We start from the raw sequence: 23,882 nt of genomic DNA on the forward strand, positions 1-23,882 counted from the left end.
CCTATGCTGAGAGATGGCACAGCGTGGCAGAGAGACAATTGGCAACAAAAGCCTGGAAAACTGGGAGTTGATCGGCTCAGGGGGCTCTGCATTTATCTATAGTGCTGAACACAAGGACTGGGGCAGAGTGGCCATCAAGCTACCTCATGATGATGGGTATGATTACACTGATCAAAAATCTACATTATTATGATGGGATTTTTTTTATTAGCTTGATTTACAATAATTACTTATTTCATAATCTTCAGCTAAGTAACTGTATTCTAACTGCTCCTCTTTCTCCTCCTAAACTGCCCACACTGCAGCTCTGGCCAATCATATGCTGCCCTTTGTCGAGAGGCTGATTACATGGAAGCTGCCGACCAGCAGTATGTGCCCGTGGTCTATGGGATGTACCAGGGCTGTCCCCCTGGCCTGGGCTCTAAAGAGAGGCGGGGTATAGTAATGGAGCTGATGGAAGGAGGGTCTCTGAAGACCCTCCTGCAGACCCTTTCTAAGCCTCCACCCTGGCCCCTGGCGTTCCGTCTGGCCCTCCAGGTGGCCCAGGCCATGGACTTCCTCCACAGTAAGAAGGGCCTCTTACACATGGACCTGAAACCAGACAATATCCTACTGGATGCCAACTTAAACGCCAAGGTATGTTCAATTCAATTCAATTGTCAATCGGATCTGTCAATCACTCACTTAGAGTGAGTGATGCCCACTAGCACAACACCAGAAGGATGATCTTGCTCCCTCTAGATTCGGCACAAACATGGGGACAAATTCAATCCACTATAGCCTACTGCCACCAAAATGTGAACATTCTCAAGATGCCGTCCAAGATAATAATAATAATAATAATGCATTTTATTTATAAAGCACTTTACATTTTTTCAAGTCTCAAAGTGCTACAGAGTTAAAATCAAGGCAAAACAAGTACATAATAATAATACAAGTACATAATAATAATAATGAAAAAACAAGTACAGGAGACATTTCTAGACTAAAAATGGGTCTAAAACAAACTACAACTATAGTGGAGTCAAAAATGGAGGTTCCGTGACCATCCTCTGGCAAGGATGGTTTGACGATTGATTTGACCTCTATGGACCCTTTAAAAAAGATTTAGCCTCCAGGTCCCTCCCAAAAATCCCGGCATTTTTTGCTAGACAGCCAAATTCAAAATGGCGCCCGGCGCCATCTCTAAAAATTAACTTTTGATCTGGATGACCTAGAATCATGTATGAAGGCACTTTTCCATACAAGTCAACCATGAGGATTCCAGATCTGACACAATTTTAATTGTAAGACCTCGTTTTGACTCCGAAATTCAAGATGGCCGACATCCAGTAGAGTAAAAACGTATACCCAGGGGGCAAAGGGGGGTATGCTGCATTTGCCCTGCCATAAAAGGTTGGTCACCAGAAATAATATCTATGACCCAGTAGGATCACAACCTATATGGACAACAAGGTCACCTTGCTGCTGGAAATCCAATATGGCCGCCTCAATATTATCAGAAAATAGCTTTGGCAATAACTTTTGAACCAGATGGGCTAGAAATAAAAACTTGGTGTCTATTTCATGGTTTCAGAGCATGAGAAACTCAATGGAATACTTATCTTTATGATTGGGTGTGTCTGGACCTTTCATTTGCATATTTCCAAGATGGACGCCACGCGAAAATGAGTTTTACTATGACTTTTACAGTGACAGCTGGCTGTTATGGCAAAAAGTCTGCTTTTTAAGCAATATGAACACATTTGGTCAGTTTGAGCTTTAATTTATATGTTGTCAATATGGCTGCAGTCATAAATAATGTATGGTATTACATTTTCCCTCAGATTTATTGATTTATAGATCTATAGTTGTGGGGGAGAAAAAGCCCACAATGTATCTTATGTATCATTTTAATAAACTAAATACAATATAAACAGACACATGCACACTCCAAGACTTGCCAAAAACTTCAACTTTAGGGCTATACAAATTAACATAGTGGTATGCATTCAAGTAACATAACAAAAGATAGACTACTTAGTGACAAATAGAGTAAAGGCGGAGTTGAGGTTGCCTACAAAAGGTTCATTTTGACCTCTATGGTGCCAAGCCAATGATACTATGGTACAATGCTATTCACTGTCACTGTTGTCATGTGTTGCACTGATCTTGCTGCATCATGTCTCTAGTCCCTGGCAACGGCATCCTAAGTAGCATGGAATTGCCTTCTTTGCACGGGAACAGTTTTTCTGGCAGCCTTTGATACAGCTGCATGATATTGCCTTGTTCATTGACACAGGCCAGGCTGGCTCGGTAGATGCAAGGGGGACTGCATTGCTAGCACTGAGAGACCATCCATACTCTGTGAAAGAAAGAATATCCGGCTTGGCGATATGTGCACATTTATCTATTATGGTTGCTAGAACAGCTCTTCTCAGGTGCAGGTCAAAGGCATTCTCTGTCGGGGGAGGAGCTTTAAGAGGGTTGATCTATTATTGAGGAACCTGTACACTCTAAGCTTACTCAGGTCAAAATCCTCCTGGTGGTCCGCTTTGGATGTATATACAGCAATTGTGAGGTCTCGTGCCTTATTGATGGACGTCATCTCAGAGGGAATCATAAGAGTTTTCACCAAACTCCTCAAGTGCAGAGATCCAGACGCATGATGGCCTTGAACCATGCCTTCTTCCCAGTGAAGAAGGGATAGCTGGTGGTACAGTATCTCTGCCACTTAAACTATGGATAAAGGGCAGGGCACGACACTGTGGGAGCCCCAGTGCTGATACCATTTGATGGATAGGAAGGTATGAATTTTGCTCTGTTCTCACCCACAGCTCTGGAAGGCATCTGAGATGGGTTGCTGCATAGTAAAGGCACATGATGATGATGTCTGTGTCATTGGCATGGATGACAACTCTGTCAACTTTGTCATTCTGGACACTGTACAGGGTGTGGAGTATTATTCTTGTATCAGCCTCCTGTTGTGTGGATTCTAGTGCAGGGACATCTTCAATAGACCCCTCCTTGATCACCACACTCCTTGTCTCTTCTTTAAACCCCCCACCCAGGTAAAGATGTGTTGGACCAAGGGTCGACTTAAGTTGCTCATTTTCACACCATTCGTCACAGAGGAAACTCAATAGGTTTGCCTTGTTAGCTGACACAGCAAAAAACTCCTGAGGATCTGGAGCTGTGTAATGCATACTGACTTCATATTCTTTGGTAGGTTTTGGTCAAGCATATCTGTGTTCTTGCTCAGCTGTCTTAAGACTAGGTCCACTGTACCGGTCAAAACAGAAGTGAATGATCTCTGTGCCAGCAGGCACATCATTCAACAGCAGACGTTGGTATCGTTCAGCGATTGTTCCAAATGCTTCACCTTTCAGGAACGACCAATGGCGCATGGCATACATGGCATCAATAACTACTGCTGTTTTTATGTCTTCTGTAGGCAGGTCAGGGATGTTTGGTCTCCTCTTTCAGGACCTTAACAAGGCTTGCCTTGGTACCTGTTCTCATCCTGCCATCTTCCTGGAAGAGGGAAGTCACTGCACTCGTGGTTGCCTATAAAGTCAACAAGGTTGAGTTCTCCGCCACTGGCTATGATTTGGGTCATGCGCAGGAGGGCAGTAATTTCATTGCTCTTGCCAGGTGCTGAGGTTTTCCCCTTAGATTTTTTAGATTTTGTGTTTTGAGTGTAGAAAGTGTTAAGCTTCATTATGCTTGTCTTCTTCTGTTCACTGGACAGTGACTCACACAGTGTCTTCAAACCCAGTTCTTTCACACTCATCAAGTCGTCCTTGACTGTGGAATCAGCACACTGTCCTGTAGATATGTTGATCATGGATGATGTGCTCACTGTAAATGGGTTAGTCTCCACTGCTGCCTTGACTACCATCTCTGCATCCCGGATTACACGACTCTGACCAGACTCATGGTGTGGGTCTGCCACATTGACAACATATAAATTAAAGCTCAAACTGTTGTCACTGTAAAAGTCATAGTAAAACTCATTTTCGTGTGGCGTCCATCTTGGAAATATGCAAATGAAAGGCCCAGACACACCCAATCATAAAGATAAGTATTCCATTGAGTTTCTCATGCTCTGAAACCATGAAATAGACACCAAGTTTTTATTTCTAGCCCATCTGGTTCAAAAGTTATTGCCAAAGCTATTTTCTGATAATATTGAGGCGGCCATATTGGATTTCCAGCAGCAAGGTGACCTTGTTGTCCATATAGGTTGTGATCCTACTGGGTCATAGATATTATTTCTGGTGGCCAACCTTTTATGGCAGGGCAAATGCAGCATACCCCCCTTTGCCCCCTGGGTATACGTTTTTACTCTACTGGATGTCGGCCATCTTGAATTTCGGAGTCAAAACGAGGTCTTACAATTAAAATTGTGTCAGATTTGGAATCCTCATGGTTGACTTGTATGGAAAAGTGCCTTCATACATGATTCTAGGTCATCCAGATCAAAAGTTAATTTTTAGAGATGGCGCCGGGCGCCATTTTGAATTTGGCTGTCTAGCAAAAAATGCCGGGATTTTTGGGAGGGACCTGGAGGCTAAATCTTTTTTAAAGGGTCCATAGAGGTCAAATCAATCGTCAAACCATCCTTGCCAGAGGATGGTCACGGAACCTCCATTTTTGACTCCACTACTAGGGCACTGACAAAAGTACAAAGATCACAGTAAGATTAAAACAAACGCTTTGTTAAAAAGGTGCTGCCGGGAGCTTAAAATGGCTATATCAATGACTTGTTTTGGTGTCTAACCCTGGGTTTTAGGGCTCAAATTTACATCAGTTCATTATTTATTGGCAAATCCAATATGGCATCCCAAGGTGATTTCCCATTCTACTAAATAAAAATCACACCCTGTGTGAATGTAGCGGCGCCTTTGATACATTTTGTCATCGATATGTGTTTATAATGTGTTTATAGCCACGTGTCATGTGAAGCTTGACCAATCACTTTGTTGACGCACCTGACCAATCAGAACGTTGACGGACCTGACCAATCAGAACGTTGACGGACAAAGTCAGGTATAGAGCAGGATCCGCTCTTTACCTAAAGGTATAGAGCGGCTAGCGCCGCTAAAAATCACACCCAGTGTGAAGTGGGCGGTGTGTGGTCATCACAACACGACTCACTTAAAAAAGGAATATATACTGTATATACATACTAAATTCATTTTAGGATCATTTATTTGTTAAGTCCTTTTGGCTTCAATATGACCATAGTAATATTTTCTTCCATCTTTTTGTCCTCATCGGCTGTCTGTTCTCTGTCCTTTGACCTCATGATTTTCATTTTATCATTTTCTTCTTTTATCATTTCAGCTATAGGATTCTTCGTTACGTTTCCCACCAAGTCTTGTCTCTTCCATTGTTGGATTATGTAGGCCACTGTATTTTTAGAAATCTTAAGTTCAGCAGAAATTGTTCTGTAACCTTGACCAGATGCTTTCTCACAATTCTGTGTTTAAGCCTTTGTGATATATCCTTTGACCTCACAGGGCCAGTTCTAGGAAGATTTCCATTGCCTTCTTCATATCCGTTTTTCCTTTCCTCATTTCGAACATTTTTATTTTCATTGTGTATTTGTTCTCTGTCCTTTGACCTCATGATTTTCATTGTATCATTTTCTTCTATTCTCATTTCAGCTACTAGAGTTTCGGGGGGCTACGCCCCCCTCAACCCCAGCCGCGCACGGGGCCCAGCGTGGCCGTGTGTATATTGGGGGACCCAAATCGCCGGAGTGAAACTGTGGAAAAGTTTTTTTGAAAAAGGAAAAAATTTGAAGAAATAATATTTGTTATGTTTCAGGGGGTCCACAGGGGGTCCGCGGACCCCCTGATGGTCCACTGACCCCCTGTGGAGTGTTGGGACGCGCAGGGACACCCCTGGAACATTGCGGACCATTTCGGTGTTTTTTTTTTTTTCATGAAGGTGGTTGCTTGTTTCTGGCGCAGGCTGTGCAAACCTGGCAACCCAGCGCATGCTGCCGCACGTTTAAGTGGCGTAGCGTCATGAGGGTCAGTGGGGCCGTGGCTCGGTCAGTGAAGACCCTGTAGTGCGGATGATATGTGGCATAGAGGGGCAGATTGTAAATCCACAGAGGAAACATCCGTGGGCTACCATTGGTTCAGCGATGTGTGCGGTCGCCCTGCGGCCCCTCCTCCTCCACCAATGTGCAGTATTGAGAGCCCTGACGTCACAACAATTGGAGCGATGGGCACTGCACTGTGGTTGGTTAGGGTACACCTAGGGCCCAGGTAGAAGCCAGTTAAAGCCTGCATGGGCAAACCCAGTTAGGACCCGCCTTGGTCCCACATAAACATGGCTAGTTGGGGCCCACCTAAGGGCCAGGTAGAAGCTACTTATAGCCTGCATGGGCATCGCAGTTGGGACTGAAGTGGATGGCGCTGACATTGCTGACATGGGGTCCATATGGTTTAGGCCACCTTGAAACCATATGGGAACTACGCTGGCATGCTGGCTGTAATGCAAACGCTGCATCATACCTGCAGTGTGTAGTTTGATGTTGTGTGTGTAGCAGATTTACCTGCAGTGTGTAGATCAATGTCCATAGGAAAGTCAATGCCCAGCAGTGTTTTTTTTCCCCAGCAGAGTTTCTAGTGTCTCTGTGTCTCTCTGGAAGAGGTTGCACATGAACTCTGCAGCCGCACTGAGGCGCTCCAACACAAACACTCTGACATTAAGCTGCTTCACACAACAAACATCAGCACCACGCTGCTGTTTGTCCAAAAGACACAATATCTCCTCTCCCACCGACGTCATGTGTTCATTTATCGACAGCCGTACAGACTCCTTTTGACACATTTTACGTCGTTTATCCAGCTCTCACTGACTCTCCACATCGGGCTGTTATTTTGCTGCGATCAAGTCAACGATGTGAGAGATTAGCTATCACAGACGGACGGAGAGGGGGTGAAACATAGTCTTGCGCCATGCCTTTCGGCCTGGCGGAGACAATAAAAAACCGAAAGTAAGGGAAATGGCCATTTCTGCAACAGAAGTAGTCAATAAACTTTGCTATGAAAAGATGGGCCACATTGGCAAAGAATGTAAGAAAGAGGCAAGCATGTAGAAAATAGCCGATCTCCAAGCGTACAAAGCCTCTGAACGTGAGGCGTTTCGAGCTTGTAGATCGGCTATTTTGACAATATTTACTTGTGGAACGGAGTCAAACAGAATGGGGGGGTCCCAGATCAAGTACGTGTATTTGGGGGGGGGGGGGGGGGGGGGGGGCGTGAAAGGGTTGATAAACACTGCTCTAATCGGAGCGAAATTATCTGAAATTACTACATGAGCATAATGCAGCGTAACATGCGTTGCACGGGGCGGTCCTGCCATTACGTTAGTTACTGTAGTTGCTGTGGAGCTACATAGTTCTCCAGAAGACACACACAAACATACACCATGTACAATGGACGAACTGAGCAGCAATATAGACATTCACCACACGAACGTGCATTGTTGACAAAGTGATTGCACAGCCGCTGCAGGCATGACAACCAGGTTAGCGTTAGCGACATGGCAGCTATCACAGCGCCCTGTCCGTCGTGCTGCAACTGCCTGTGATGGCTACAGCAGTAACAGCAAGCTGTCTGCGATGCCATTGTCTGGAGACTGCTGTTAGCGTGACACGACCAATGAGAGTGAGCGCTGTAGTTGTTGCTAAGATACGGTGGCGTCTCTGCCCCATAGCTTGTAGATCTCTCACACATGATTGGCGTAGGCTGCGTTGCCAGGTCTGACTTTGTGTGTAAGCAATGGGCGGCTTATTTTTGCGCGCCTTTGGGCTCGTTTGCATTGTGCGCACGGCAGCGCTTGTTTAGCGTACGTCAGCGCGACGTGGCAACGGACGTGGCAACGTGAAAGGTGATTGGCTGGTGAAAAGAAACACCCGACGTTACACCAGAAATGGTGCCTGGAGAAAATGGTGACCAAAAAAAAAGTTTGGAAAAAAAGGAAAAAAACCCCGCAGCGGCTGGCTGGTGTTGTGGTGATGAGGTCGTGCGCACGGTAAACGGTACGAAGCTGGCTCCCCTTCCGTTTTGTCCGACATTTGGTGAGTAGAATTAATTATGTTGCGCGGTGGAAAAGGTGTAGTGAACAGTGAGATGTCCCCTACGCGAGGCGTAAATTCAGCGCGGCCGCCGTGGCGAGTCAGTAGGCGACATGTGGTCTGGCGGTGCGTTGTTTATTCGATAACAGAGCTGTGGGGTGTCACCACCGAGGGTGCGGAAGTTGCTCGCCATTTATATAGTTAGATAGCAATTCTTGTGTGATCATCACACGACTCACAGTGCCATAGTCCTATATAGGGCTTCACATGTGTCATGTGTTTCACTAGCCAATCACAGTCCTGAATTTGCAAAGTCAGCCAATCACATTACAGCTAGTGTCATCACCACTAGTGTCATCACCACTGGAAGGGTTAGCGTTGTAGACTGCGTTGTAGACTATTGGCCAATCACGGTGCAGGATTGGTCAGTGTCCAAACCTCACTTATAGGGGGCGGTGTAAACAACAAATTAACCTTTTTATATTATTATTTTTTTTCATTGAAAATGAACACTATTACTGTCACACTTAGTCAAGTATGTAGTCAAGTATTAGCAGGCCGTGTTGCATATTGCCACATCTTTGCCCTGGCTGAGTCTCTTCACTGTCATGCTGAAATAAAAGCATAACTGATTAAATTTACTGTTCTATCCTATTCCTTTCAAAAGATAGCAGATTTCGGCTCGTCTACGGTGTCCAACAGTGTTTTGGGGACTGCGGGAAAAGGTGACAAAGGAGGCACTCTAGCCTTCACCCCCCCTGAGGCTTTTGAAGATGACTACCATCGTGTTTGCTCCTATGATGTTTACAGGTGAACTATTGAAGGAATGCTGTTGATACAGAGTCATCTAATACATGTTATTTTGTGAAAATGTTTTTTCCAACTTGTTTTCCTCTCTGTTTTATCAGCTACGCTATACTTCTCTGGACCATTCTGACTGGAGACAACAAGCCCTATCCAGGTGCATTTAAATGATCCATAATTGCATGTGAATGTCAGTGTATTCAGACGTATACAGTATGTACTCAGTGTATAGTGTTGTAACAAGCCAGCACCAGGGTGGTCAACGTGCAGCTGCTGCTGGACACAGTTGTATACACATCTTAAAGCTACAGAACCACTGGTTTATGCTATTGAGCACCCTTTACGTCTGTGTAAAAAAAAAAACATTGAACCAATGAAAAGTATTAAAAAGCTCCTCTGACAAAACCTCCCAACTCCATTGGATCCTCAAACTGTCCACTGCAACTGCCCCTCTCTCCTCTCCTGCTGCCGTTCCACACACCACAGAGCACTGCGCAGTGAGCACGCACAGAGGAGGAGCAGCACATAAACAAACTGTAACGACGCAGGATTCCCCCCCCCCGTAGTCTGTTAAAACTATGCGGTGTACCTGTTTATCAAACTTAGCACTGACGCTAATGTTATGAAAACAAGTCATTCTATTTCTAAAATCTATGAAGTGTTTAATGAGGAGAGCAATGTGACAAGAAATGATTTCTCTCTCTCGCTAGCCTGTTTATTATTGTAGGCCTGTATAATAAGTGTCATGAAGCATCAGGGCATTAATTCACACATTGTGATGCATTGTGAGCTTGGAGATCCCTTTTTAGCTTTTGGGAATTTAGACCCATTTGAAACCTCTCCCTCAGCAGCGAGTGGAGCTATTGTCAGATGATCGGACCCCTAACTCCAATTAGGCTGGATTTCTGCTCGGACAAAACTCCTAACTCCACTTGAGCTGTATTTGGGTAAAGTGTTGATGATATAATGACACATGCATGTAGCTGACACTATGTAAAGTCACTATACCAACTTTGATGAGGCAGTATTGCTTTGTTTTAAAAATGTTTTTCTTCATTTCCTGAAAAACGTATACTTTGTTTTTTCATTTCCTGAAAAATTAGCGTTTTGGAGTTAGCTGGATGCTGCTGGACAGCAGAGATATGTAAAGCACTTTTCAATAGCAAAGTTACAATGTGTTTTACAAACTATCAAATACAATATACAATATTAGAATGTGTTAGTTTGTAAATCACTTAACTTAATGTAACTTTGCTCTCACTATCAGGACAGCTGCATTTGAATCAAGGCAGCAAATCTGTCTGTCTGTCTGTCTGTCTGTCTGTCTGTCTGTCTGTCTGTCTGTCTGCCTGCCTGCCTGCCTGCCTGCCTGCCTGCCTGCCTGCCTGCCTGCCTGCCTGCCTGCCTGCCTGCCTGCCTGCCTGCCCGCCTGCCTGCCTGTCTGTGTTTGTGTGTGTCATTATCATATGCAATCACGAAAACACACACACACACACACACACACACACACACACACACACACACACACACACACACACACACACACATGTGTTTTTTTAATTGATTGAATATCTTTTAGACAGAAAGGTAAAAACAGTTGTACAGTCAAACACATTGTCTAAAAGGATAACACCAAAAAAGTCCTTGCGGTCTTGTTTCCATTGTGGTCCTAGGCCTAGGTGGAGGGCGGAATCAAACCCTGAAATTAAGGATTCAAAAGGGAGACAGACCTCTTCTGGACAAAATAGATGTCCATCAAGCAGCTGGATTAGAAGATCTGGTGAAGCTCATAGAGAGATGCTGGGACCCTGAGCCCAAAAAGAGACCTTCATTTACAGGTGAATTTACATTAATACTGAGAGGCCCTCATTTAGAGGAGAATTTACATTAATACTGAGAAGTCCCCGTTTAGTGGTGAATTTACATTAATACTGAGAAGCCCTCGTTTAGAGGTGAATTTACATTTATACTCAGACGCTAGAGATGCGCGGATGGCCTCTCACGTCACCCGAATCCGCATGTACAAATGAATTATCCGCCCGTTGTCCAACCGCAATAATTATATTATCCAATTTAAATATCCGCACCAACCGTTTTTCCCATGTCAAATATTATTTTCTGGTATTCCCCGTTAGTTTTAGTATCAGTTGTGCGATGCGATCACAAAATACATTGATTTAGCCCAGGGGCGTAGCCACGGGTGGGCATAGGTAGGCCTGGGCCCACCCACCTGGCTGTTGTGCCCACCCAAAGAAAAAAAAGAAGATTTTTTTTTTTTTTTTTGCGTCTCCGTGTTTACAACCAAATACGCATCTTTCCTGAACCGATGACGCTATAGCGCTGCTCCTACACTACCCCCGTCAGCAACAAGTGGACATGGAGTAAATGTACTTAGTTACTTTCCGCTTAGTTACTTTCACGTGCATATAAATGAGCCATGCGGTCTTATAAGAATGAAAACAAACGCCTCGCTGTTAGCCATGGATCACATGACGGTCGTCTGTTACGATGGTCATGGATGAACTTCAGCCTGGTGTTGTAGGCCTACATCTACATAAACGTTAATATTTCTAATATAAAGTGCTGACCCAATGGCCACAATTATGTATGGGCCCGCATAAGTACACCTATCTTCTTCCTATTGTTCAATAAAAATCATTTTAATCGGATTGGTGGCTATTGTCTTCGAATTGTCTCCATTGGCTTTCAATTACGCGACCCTATCGGTTGGGAGGAGTATTGCACTCTGATACATTATAACTCTATGAGAAAATGGCCGCCGATCGGATTAAATGCTTTTTATTGAACAATACGGAAGATACATGTACTTATACCCACTCGAAGTGAATTGTAACATCCATGGCCATGAGTTAAGCACTTTATATTTGAAATTTGAACGTTTATGTAGATGTACGGGTTGTAAATAGAGAAAGTACAAACACCCGGTTGAATTCAGCCAGGACGGTAGTGACGACGCTCGCTACTACGATAATATTTTTTAGGAAATTGAAGGCAAAAATAAGTGATTGATTGAAGTATTAATGAATGTAAAAAATGTCATTGCTCTCTTAGATTCATATGATATGAACAAAGTGTCTTGTAGCCTACTAGTCATATGATTAACTGAACGAGTAGTTTGATTTTATTTTTCTGCTTGTGAACTGTGCCTGTGCTCTGTGAGTGGAGGCGGACTGCGGACGCGCGGAGGAGGCGGACAACGGGGCATTATTTGCGACCTGTCAATATTTTCATGAAAATGAAGGCAAAAATAAGAATTAAATAACATAATAAACCCGCGCGCGCGCACATGAGTGCCCACCCACAAATCCCCATGCCCAGCTGCTGCCAGCTTTCTGGCTACGCCACTGATTTAGCCTATGGAATGTCGGTGCGTCTTTTTTTCTTTTTTTTAAACCGGTGCTGCGCTGAACATACAGAGCGCGCACTGCTCTGCTGCGATGAACAGTGCGGCATCCAACATACAGGCATCCAACACACATGCGGCATCCAACTGCCAGCGCAGCAGAGCAGTGCCGGTTTAAAAAAAGAAAAAAGACGCACCGAGATTCCATAGGCTAAATCAATGCATTTTGTGATCGCATCGCACAGAGGCTGCTCTACACACTCACACAGACACAAGCACGCAGAGATTTAGCTATTTTATGGATAGATATATTAGATGTCATTAATTTATTTACCGCAATATTTCACCCGCGGTTTATCCGATATTAATTAATAATTATATTTGATTGACCCGAATCCACCCAAACCGCGGTTAACTGCGGCAACGGCGGCTAAAACCGCGATCCGCGCATCTCTATCAGACGCACTCTTATATTTCACAATACATATTTGAATTAGATATTTCAAGTTGTTAAATATACTCCAACATGGTCAAATATATTAAATGTGTGGTAGGTTGACTATGGGGTCATGCGAGTGTTTACCACTTAACGCAATACTTTATATCTATAATGTTCTTACCCTGTGATGTCTTGTACACACACTTTCGGTTGAAACCATGACATGCACAAGGGGAACGCAAGCGACCAGGCGCGTGCGTCTTTCTTCTATGATTATATTTTAGAAAAGCATAGAGCGAGAAAGATGGAACACTCCCGGGTCAAATATCTTTGTCCTGATTTTGCTTTGATCATTTCACTATGATTTTCATTTCAGAATGCATTGAAGTGACAAGCCGTTTTTTTTCAAGACATGAGGAGGGAATCTATGCAGCTGTCAGTGAAATCCAGACTAAGGATTCCACAGCGACCAGCCTCAAAGAACTGAAGCATCTGGAAGGTAAAGAGACGATGATTAAAATATAACCTTTGATTTAAAGACTGTGGTGTAACATTACACTGTTTTAATACAAGGTGATAATGTGACATCACACTGTTTTAAAACAAGGTGATAATGTGACATCACACTGTTGTAATACAAGGTGATAATGTGACATCACACTGTTGTAATACAAGGTGATAATGTGACATCACACTGTTTTAATACAAGGTAATAAGAGTGGCAGAGAGACAATTGGCAACAAAAGCTTGGAGAACTGGGAGTTGATCGGCTCAGGGGGCTCTGCATTTATCTATAGTGCTGAACACAAGGACTGGGGAAAAGTGGCCATCAAGCTACCTCATGATGATGGGTATGATTACACTGATCAAAAAGCTACATTATTATGATGGGTTTTTTTTTTATTAGCTTGATTTACAATAATGACTTATTTCATAATCTTCAGCTAAGTAACTGTATTCTAACTGCTCCTCTTTCTCCTCCTAAACTGCCCACACTGCAGCTCTCCCGAATCATATGCTGCCCTTTGTCGAGAGGCTGATTACATGGAAGCTGCCGACCAGCAGTATGTGCCCGTGGTCTATGGGATGTACCAGGGCTATCCCCCTGGCCTGGGCTCTAAAGAGAGGCGGGGTATAGTAATGGAACTGATGAAGGGAGGGTCTCTACAGACCCTCCTGCAGACCCTTTCTAAGCCTCCACCCTGCCCCCTGGCGTTCCGTCTGGCCCTCCAGGTGGCTCAGGCCATGGACTTCCTCCACAGTAAGAGGGGCCTTGTACACATGGACCTGAAACCAGACAATATCCTACTGGATGCCAACTTAAACGCCAAGGTATGTTCAATTCAATTCAATTCAATTCAATTCAATTCAATTCAATTCAATTCAATTCAATTCAATTCAATTCAATTCAATTGTCAATCGGATTCGTCAATCGGATTCGTCAATCACTCTAGTCACTCACTTAGAGTGAGTGACGCCCACTATAGCCCGGTCTGTTAGCAAAAAAATGTGGACACGGCTGACAAAAGTGCCAAATTTCTTCTACATACTCTCCATCACCACACGTTTCATTTTGGACGTGGAGCCACGTCATCAAGATGGCAGAAGGCGGCCATCTTGGATTTCAAAGATGACCACCATGTAATATCTATAAGTGCCAATATCTCGGCTTCCAAGCCACTTAGAAGGTCAATCTAGGTGTCAAAATATATATTGTTGGGGTCAAGGAATTTAATAAAGCTATTGAGATTACCTGTCAGGTGAAAGCATGGGGACAAAGGTGGTCAAAATAGTAAACCAGAGAACCGAATTTATGGGCAGAGTTTCCTCTTTTGTCAACCCACAGGCCCTCAGGACCCTCTCAGGGGCCCTTATTCAACCACATTTTGACTATGCTAGCACCTCCTGGTACTCCAACACCTCAGTGTCACTGAAGACTAAGCTTCAAACCTCCCAAAACAAACTGATTCGGCTACTCCTCGGATTGGGGCCCATGACCCACCTTTCTCCCACCCATTTTGCCAGCCTAGGCTGGCTCAGGGTGGAAGACAGGGTTAAACGACTAAAAATGGGACTGGCCTTCAAAATTGTAAACGAAAATTTGCCCGATATGCCCCCTATTCCCGCATATCTGAGTAAATACCTCCAAAAGGTTAGTGACACCCACAGTCACAATACCAGAGGGAGCGTTAACAACAATTTGGTACCACCCACCCATAAAACAAACATGGGCAAATTCTCCTTCTACAGCACTGCCACCCAGGATTGGAATGGGCTAACCCCATCCCTCAAAAAATGCAGTTCGCTGGCCTCATTTAAAAGAGCCTTAAAAAATCACCTTTCAGGAGGCCAAAAGAGGAGGTAGTACCATTTTCCCATTAGACAGCCGACCCCCCCCCCCCTGTTCTTGTACATATCTTTCCCCCCCCCCTTTTTTATTTATTTTGTTGTACATAGTATTATATGTATGTATATATGTATGTATATATGTATGTATATATGTATATATATATATATATATATATATATATATATATATAGATATATATAGATATAGATATAGAGATAGAGATATAGATATAGATATATATATATATATAGATATATATATAGATATATATAGATATATATATAGATATATGTATATATATATATATATATATATATATATATATATATATTTATATATATATTCTTGCTGTTTTATTTTTATTTTCTTTGTGTAATGATATTCGAACTGTGATGCCACTATATATGTCTATGAATTGAATACCAAGGCCCTCATTGGAAACAAGTCCGCAAGGACTTTTATGAACGGACCTGTTAGACAAAGTATTTTAAATGTAAATGTGTTTTACTTTTTTTTGCCTAATAAAATATTCAATCAATCAATCAAGAATATCAGCAAGTGACTATTTCTGCCAATATTTGAACATTTGGTTCATTCTGGCAATTATTCTGGTCGCTTAGGTCCAGATGTGAACACGGCGACCAAAAGCACCACATTATTTCCACATGCTCTCCATCACCATAACTTTAAGTTTTTGGTAGGAGCCACATCATCAAGATGGCGGAATGCGGCCATCTTGGATTTCAAAGATGGCCACCATGTAATAACTACAAGTGCCAATATCTCGGCTTCCAAGCCACTTATAAGGTTAATCTTGGTGTCAAAATTAAAATTTCTGTGTCAAGGAATGCATTTAAGCTATTGTGAATACCACTTGATTTGTATTTGTACCAAGATCAAATAAATATGTTCATTCTAGCAATGTATATTTACATCATTTTCATCTTGGTTAGTGGTAGGACACATTGAAAACTGGATAACCTGCATGAAGTGAATTATTAGCTTCACTTTCTAGAATAACAACATATTAAAATTATCTGCACATGGACAAGTGTGCCTTCTTTCATGAGCACCTTGCATCACAAACACTTGGCCAGTTTAATGCAGGCTTTTGCCGCCATCGGTAGAATGCTCCACACAGGAAGCCAGTCCTGGTTGTCGACATCCAATGTCCATCCCCTCCTTCTGGACTAGGTGTCGGCTGCTGGGTCAATTCAGACGAGGCCCAGATCCCAGACTGGTAGACAACTCACGTCACATGCTGCAGCAGTGAATCTTGAGTTGGTGGAATGTATTCAAAACTTCCATCATTTTGTTCTTCTAGCCGAAGCACTCTCTAGGTAAGTAAGTAGGATGCGGGAGTCTATCCCTGTTACAATGTGCATGGACCCCTCAGAGATTGATTGTTGAGGTGGAGTCAAAGTGCCACACCTGACCTACCATAAGCTCCCAGTACTTACTGCAAGCCTTGCCGCATCCAGCCACAGTAGAGCGAGCGCTCTACTGACTGAGCTACCCGGTGCTTCATTGACAAATTCCAAATCACTTGTTTTATCATAAATTATGTCTGTGAAGCGCTCAAGAAGTTGAATGTATTGGTTATTTTTGGTCACAAAAGTGTATGCATTTGCTACCATGCAGTTTAAGGCCTGGGTGACGACAGGGTATGAATTCCAAGCCAATCATACTGGCTTCTTATGTGCTTATGTGTCACAGCCTGTGTAAAAATGGAAGATGGGAAGTGCTGTAAACTTTGGCCAGAGCATGGCAAATGGTATTTATGAAGATAGGTGTAGGTCTTGCCAGTGCCAAAAGCGACCCAGATGTCTGTAAAGAGATACTTTGGCATGAAACTTGGTGTTAAGGGTAACGACAACATCTGTATGGATACATACATGAGTACCAAGCAGGTAGAACAGCCATGCTCCAGGGCATCAAGGAGGTGAATCCGTATCCTGGTGTCGGCTTCTTCATGGTTACATGGCAGCATGGAGTGGCTGGTGTCTGTGTGACCACAGATGTAATGAAGACCAGCTTGCCCTCTGGCCAGGCAGTTAATGCAGTCTTTCCGGAGAATAAAGTAAAGAGCTCCTGCTTGTTCATAGGGTCACACAAGAAATCAGACCAGTTCCCCGGCAGCTTGTCCTTTCACAGCCACCTTCCGTCATATCCCTTGCCTCTTCTGACATATTTCCCAGCCGTAGTTTCCCTCCGTCAGACAGAGAGGGAGGGCATGGATGGTCTTCATGTATGTTGTGCATAATCTAGCCGAGGCATACAAAGTTGTGTAGATATACATTACAGTCCTTTAGCAGACGCTTTTATCCAAAGCGATATGTTGCCAGAATGAACCACATGTCCAAATTATGGCAGAAATAGTCACTTGCTGATATTCCCAATAGCTTTATTGAATTCCTTGACCTTGACACCAAGATTGACCTTCTAAGTGGCTTGGAAACCGAGATATTGGCACATAGAGATATTACATCTTTGAAATCCAAAATGGCCGCCTTCTGCCATCTTGATGACGTCGCTCCCCGTCCAAAATGAAACATATGGTGATGGAGAGCATGTAGGAAAAAAATTGCGCTTTTGTCAGCCGTGTCCACATTTTCCTAAAATCTGGTCTTAAGCAACCAGGCTACTAGCACAACACCAGAAGGATGATCTTGTTCCCCCTAGAATTGGCACAAACATGGGGACAAATTCAATCCACTATAGCTACTGCCACCAAATGTGAACATTTTCAAGATGCCGTCCAAGATGGCTGCCGGGAGCTTAAAATGGCTATATATATATCAATTACTGGTTTTGGTGTCTAACCCTGGGTTTAAGGGCTCAAATTAACATCAATCCATTATTTATTGGCAAATCCAAGATGGCATCCCAAGGTGATTTCCCATTCTACTAAATAAAAAAACAACAAATTAACCTTTTTATATTATTATTTTTTTCATTGAAAATGAACACTATTACTGTCACACTTAGTCAAGTAGTATGTAGTCAAGTATTATCAGGCCGTGTTGCATATTGCCACATCTTTGCCCTGACTGAGTCTCTTCACTGTCATGCTGAAATAAAAGCATAACTGCTTAAAATGACTGTTCTATCCTATTCCTTTCAATAGATAGCAGATTTTGGCTTGTCTTTGGTGTCCAACAGTGTTTCGATGACTGCGGGCAGAGGTGTCAAAGGAGGCACTCTGGCCTTCATCCCCCCTGAGGCTTTTGAAGATGACTACCATCGTGTTCGCTCATATGATGTTTACAGGTGAACTATTGAAGAAATGCTGTTGATACAGAGTCATCTGATACATGTTATTTTGTGAGAAAAGAAAATCCAACTTGTTTTCCTCTCTGTTTTATCAGCTACGCTATACTTCTCTGGACCATTCTGACTGGAGACGACAAGCCCTATCCAGGTGCATTGAAATGATCCATAATTGCATGTGAATGTCTGTGTATTCAGACGTATACAGTATGTACGTATACAGTACTCAGTATATAGTGTTGTAACAAGCCAGTGGTCAACATGCAGCTGCTGCTTGACACAGTTGTACACACATCTTAAGGCTACAGAACCACTGGTTTATGTACCATTACCATGTACCAACTCCATTTTCATTTATTTTTTTCATAAATCAACGCTATTGAACACCCTTTACGTCTGTGTAAAAACAAACAAGAATAAATGACTTGACAGTCATATTATTAGCAGCTGCATGCTGTATTTTGTCTGTGTGCGTGTGTGTGTGTGTGTGTGTGTGTGTGTGTGTCTGTCTGTCTGTCTGTCTGTCTGTCTGTCTGTCTGTCTGTCTGTCTGTCTGTCTGTCTGTCTGTCTGTCTGTCTGTCTGTCTGTCTGTCTGTCTGTGTGTGTGTGTGGCTTGTCAGCGTGTGTGTGATTGTTATCATAGACCTGCTAGTTTCTCGCCAAACCTGGCAACATTGAATGTGTGAGGCTAAGCGCTTTTATGTTTTTTTATATAAGTGGTGGCAACATTTTTAGACACCACACAGTTCTTCCTAACAATAGCGAAGATTAAAGTAAGGGTGAACATGGCCAAATAATAACTTAATAGACCAAATAGGTCTGAGGAAGCACGCTAGCATTTAGGCAAACTCTATAGCCTGACTTCTCGCCAAACCTGGCAACATTGAATGTGAGGAAGCACACTAGCATTTAAGCTAACTCTGTAGTGTGAGGCTAAGTTGCAGTTGGAGCGTACTGTTGTTGAAGAAAGGAGCCTTGATTTCCTCAGGGAGGGGAGGGGAGGGGAGGGGGGGTACTGCGGAGGACGGGCCATCTCCCCATTGGCTTAAATGGGGAAGTGTCCCCATTGGCTTAAAGGAGTGAAGGACAGCCACAACAGCCAATGATGAATAGGTGTCGAATAGGTGTCGTGGATGATAATGTGTCTCTTTGTAGAGCAGCGCTTGCAGCAGCTGCTAAAAATTGAACCAATGAAAGGTATTAAAAAGCGCCTCTGACAAAACTTCCCAACTCCATTGGATCCTCAACCTGTCCGTCAAACCATTCAACTTCCCCTCTCTCCTCTCCTGCTGCTCTTCCACACACACCACAGCGCACTGCGCAGTGAGCGCGCACAGAGGAGGAGCAGCACATAAACAAACAGTAACGATGCAGGGTTTTTCCCCCGTAGTCTGTTAAAACTATGCAGTGTACCTGTTTATCAAACTTAGCACTGACGCTAATGTTATGAAAACAAGTCATTCAATTTCTCAAATCTATGAAGTGTTTAATGAGGAGAGCAATGTGACAAGAAATGATTTCTCGCGCTAGTTCTACTCAAACTCCAACTCTGTGAACCCCTCTTTGCAGAAGTTATTGTAATATTAAGTAAGTCCTGTTTATTATTGTAGGCCTATATAATAAGTGTCATGAAGCATCAGGGCATTAATTCACACGTTGTGATGCATTGTGAGCTTGGAGATCCATTGTTAGCTTTTGGGAATTTAGACCCATTTGAAACCTCTCCCTCAGCAGCGAGTGGAGCTATTGTCAGATGATCGGACTCCTAACTCCACTTAGGCTGTAAGTGTTGATAATATAATGACACATGCAACTATCTGACAATATATAAAGTCACTACACCAACTTTGATGAGGCAGTATTGCTTTGTTTTAAAACATATAAGGTTTTCTTCATTTCCTGAAAAACGTATATTTCGTTTTTTTGTTTCCTGAAAAAATGAGTTAGCTGGTTGCTGCTGGACAGCAGAGATATGTAAAGCACTTTTCAATAGCAAAGTTACAATGTGTTTTACAAACTATCAAATACAATATACAATATTAGAATTGGTTAGTTTGTAAATCACTTACCTTAATGTAACTTTGCCCTTACTATCCGGACAGCTGCATTTCAATTAAGGCAGCAAATGTGTGTCTGTCTGTCTGTCTGTCTGTCTGTCTGTCTGCCTGTCGTGTGTGTCATTATCATATGCAATCACGAAAACACACACACACACACACACACACACACACACACACACACACACACACACACACACACACACACACACACACACACACACACACCACAAATGTGTTTCCTTTGTTTTTTTTATTTATTGAATAAGTTTTGACAGAAAGGTAAAAACAGTTGTAGAGTCAAAAACATTGTCTAAAAGGATAACACCAAAAAAGTCCTTGCGGTCTTGTTTCCATTGTGGTCCTAGGCCTAGGTGGAGGACAGAATCATTCCTTCGTGAAATTCAGGATTCAAAAGGGAGACAGACCTCTTCTGGACAAAATAGATGTCCATCAAGCAGCTGGATTAGAAGATCTGGTGGAGCTCATGGAGAGATGCTGGGACCCTGAGCCCAAAAAGAGACCTTCGTTTACAGGTGAATTTACATTAATACTGAGAAGCACTCGTTTAGAGGTGAATTTACATTAATACTGAGAAGCCCTCGTTTAGAGGTGATTTTACATTAATACTGAGAAGTCCTCGTTTAGAGGTGATTTTACATTAATACTGAGAAGTCCTCGTTTAGAGGTGAACTTGCATTAATACTGAGAAGTCCTCGTTTAGAGGTGAATTTACATTAATACTGAGAAGTCCTCGTTTAGAGGTGAATTTACATTAATACTGAGAAGTCCTCGTTTAGAGGTGAACTTGCATTAATACTGAGAAGTCCTCGTTTAGAGGTGATTTTACATTAATACTGAGAAGTCCTCGTTTAGAGGTGAATTTACATTAATACTGAGAAGCACTCGTTTAGAGGTGAATTTACATTAATACTGAGAAGCCCTCGTTTAGAGGTGATTTTACATTAATACTGAGAAGTCCTCGTTTAGAGGTGATTTTACATTAATACTGAGAAGTCCTCGTTTAGAGGTGAACTTGCATTAATACTGAGAAGTCCTCGTTTAGAGGTGAATTTACATTAATACTGAGAAGTCCTCGTTTAGAGGTGAATTTACATTAATACTGAGAAGTCCTCGTTTAGAGGTGAACTTGCATTAATACTGAGAAGTCCTCGTTTAGAGGTGATTTTACATTAATACTGAGAAGTCCTCGTTTAGAGGTGAACTTGCATTAATACTGAGAAGTCCTCGTTTAGAGGTGAATTTACATTAATACTGAGAAGTCCTCGTTTAGAGGTGAATTTACATTAATACTGAGAAGTCCTCGTTTAGAGGTGAATTTACATTAATACTGAGAAGTCCTCGTTTAGAGGTGAATTTACATTAATACTGAGAAGCCCTCGTTTAGAGGTGATTTTACATTAATACTGAGAAGTCCTCGTTTAGAGGTGAATTTACATTAATACTGAGAAGCCCTCGTTTAGAGGTGAATTTACATTAATACTGAGAAGTCCTCATTTAGAGGTGAATTTACATTAATACTGAGAAGTCCTCGTTTAGAGGTGATTTTACATTAATACTGAGAAGTCCTCGTTTAGAGGTGATTTTACATTAATACTGAGAAGTCCTCGTTTAGAGGTGAATTTACATTAATACTGAGAAGTCCTCGTTTAGAGGTGATTTTACATTAATACTGAGAAGTCCTCGTTTAGAGGTGATTTTACATTAATACTGAGAAGCCCTCGTTTAGAGGTGAATTTACATTTATACTCAGACGCACTCTTATATTTCACAATACATATTTGTATTAGATATCTCAAGTTGTTAAATATACTCCAACATGGTTAAATATAGTAAATGTGTGGTAGGTCGACTATGGGGTCATGCGAGTGTTTACCACTTAAAGCAATATTATAATATCTATAATTTTCTTACCCTGTGATGTCTTGAACACAAACTTTCGGTTGAAACCGTGACATGCACGAGTGCATAAGGTGCATGGGCCCTTGGGGTTCAACTCGAGCTCATCTGCATGCACGCGTGGTTACATTTTGGAAAAGCATAGAGCGAGAATGATAGAACACACCCGGGGCTAATATCTTTGTCCTGATTTTGCTTTGATCATTTCACGCTGATTTTCATTTCAGAATGCTTTGAAGTGACAAGACGTGTTTTTTCAAGACATGAAGAGGGAATCGATGCAGCTGTCTGTGAAATCCTCAAAGAACTGAAGCCTCTGGAAGGTAAAGAGACAGTGATTAAAATATAACCTTTGATTTAAAGACTGTGGTGTAACATTACACTGTTATGATACAATGTGATAATGTGACATCACACTGTTATAATACAAGGTGATAATGTGACATCACACTGTTATAATACAAGGTGATAATGTAAGACTAGAAACAACCTGCTTGCTGTGCAACCTTTTGTTCGAGAGGTAGGGTCAAATAAATGAATGTAGTGGGGGGGGGGGGGGGGGATTGCAATTTGACTTCCGGTCTTACATATTAAATGTGTGGTAGGTTGAGTAAATGTGTGGTAGGTCGACTATGGGGTCATGCGAGTGTTTACCACTTAAAGCAATACTTTCTCTATAATTGTCTTACCCTGTGATGTCTTGAACACACACTTTCGGTTGAAACCGTGACATGCACGAGTGCATGAGGTGCATTGGCGTTAACCTGACTCAGCCAGATGAGGGCGGTATTGAGTTTCACAATACACCCTGATCTGGGATCGCTCAGGGAGTAAAGCTGCCCGGTCGCTGCATGTACGAACCAATCAGCGGCTGCTAGGGGCGGGATCATCCAATCACCTAGCTTTAGAAAATGAAACGCCATCTTGCATCGATTCTGCTACCGGAGTCTCAGATGGAAGTAGGCTGTGAAACAAAATATGTGTCGCAAGCTTCTTCCATTAGGCGAAGTCAGGTTACATGGGCGTGTCCATGGGGTTCAACTGCAGCCATCTGCATGCACGCGAGCGACCAGGCGTGTGCGTCTTTCTTCTATGGTTATATTTTGAGAAAAGCATAGAGCGAAAAAGATAGAACACTCCCGGGTCAAATATCTTTGTCCTGATTTTGCTTTGATAATTTCACGGTGATTTTCATTTCAGAATGCTTTGAAGTGACAAGACATGAGGAGGGAATCTATGCAGCTGTTTGTGAAATCCAGAATAAGGAATCCACAGCGACCAACCTCAAAGAACTGAAGCATCCGGAAGGTAAAGAGACGATGATTAAAATATAACCTTTGATTTAAAGACTGTGGTGTAACATTACACTGTTATAATACAAGGTGATAATGTGACATCACACTGTTATAATACAAGGTGATAATGTGACATCACACTGTTTTAATACAAGGTGATAATGTGACATCACACAATATATAATTAGATATTGCAACTCATAAAAGACTATTGTGTAGAAGGCATTGTAGAATGGGCTTCATGCAGGTCTTAATGGGTTAATAGGATAATAGGATAACATGCATAGTATAGCTGTGGCCTG

The 23,882-nt window shown here is 42.5% G+C and overlaps 1 protein-coding gene across 1 annotated transcript; it reads left to right on the forward strand.

Annotated features, from left to right (window-relative positions):
- LOC311047954 (receptor-interacting serine/threonine-protein kinase 1-like) lies at positions 1-23,619 on the forward strand (the record flags this gene model as incomplete). The annotated part of the gene is made up of 13 exons (XM_084060904.1): positions 1-156; positions 306-636; positions 8,748-8,890; positions 8,989-9,041; positions 10,558-10,722; positions 13,064-13,186; positions 13,397-13,538; positions 13,689-14,019; positions 18,165-18,307; positions 18,406-18,458; positions 20,734-20,901; positions 22,513-22,608; positions 23,486-23,619. The coding sequence occupies exons 1-13, from the start codon at positions 14-16 to the stop codon at positions 23,617-23,619; spliced, it is 2,025 nt and encodes a 674-aa protein (XP_083917030.1). The 5' UTR covers positions 1-13.
- Between the last annotated feature and the right edge of the window lie 263 nt (positions 23,620-23,882).

The sequence above is a fragment of the Gymnoscopelus microlampas genome, assembly GCF_963454915.1.
Source record: "Gymnoscopelus microlampas genome assembly, chromosome: 6".
NCBI classification, from domain to species: Eukaryota; Metazoa; Chordata; class Actinopteri; order Myctophiformes; family Myctophidae; genus Gymnoscopelus; species Gymnoscopelus microlampas.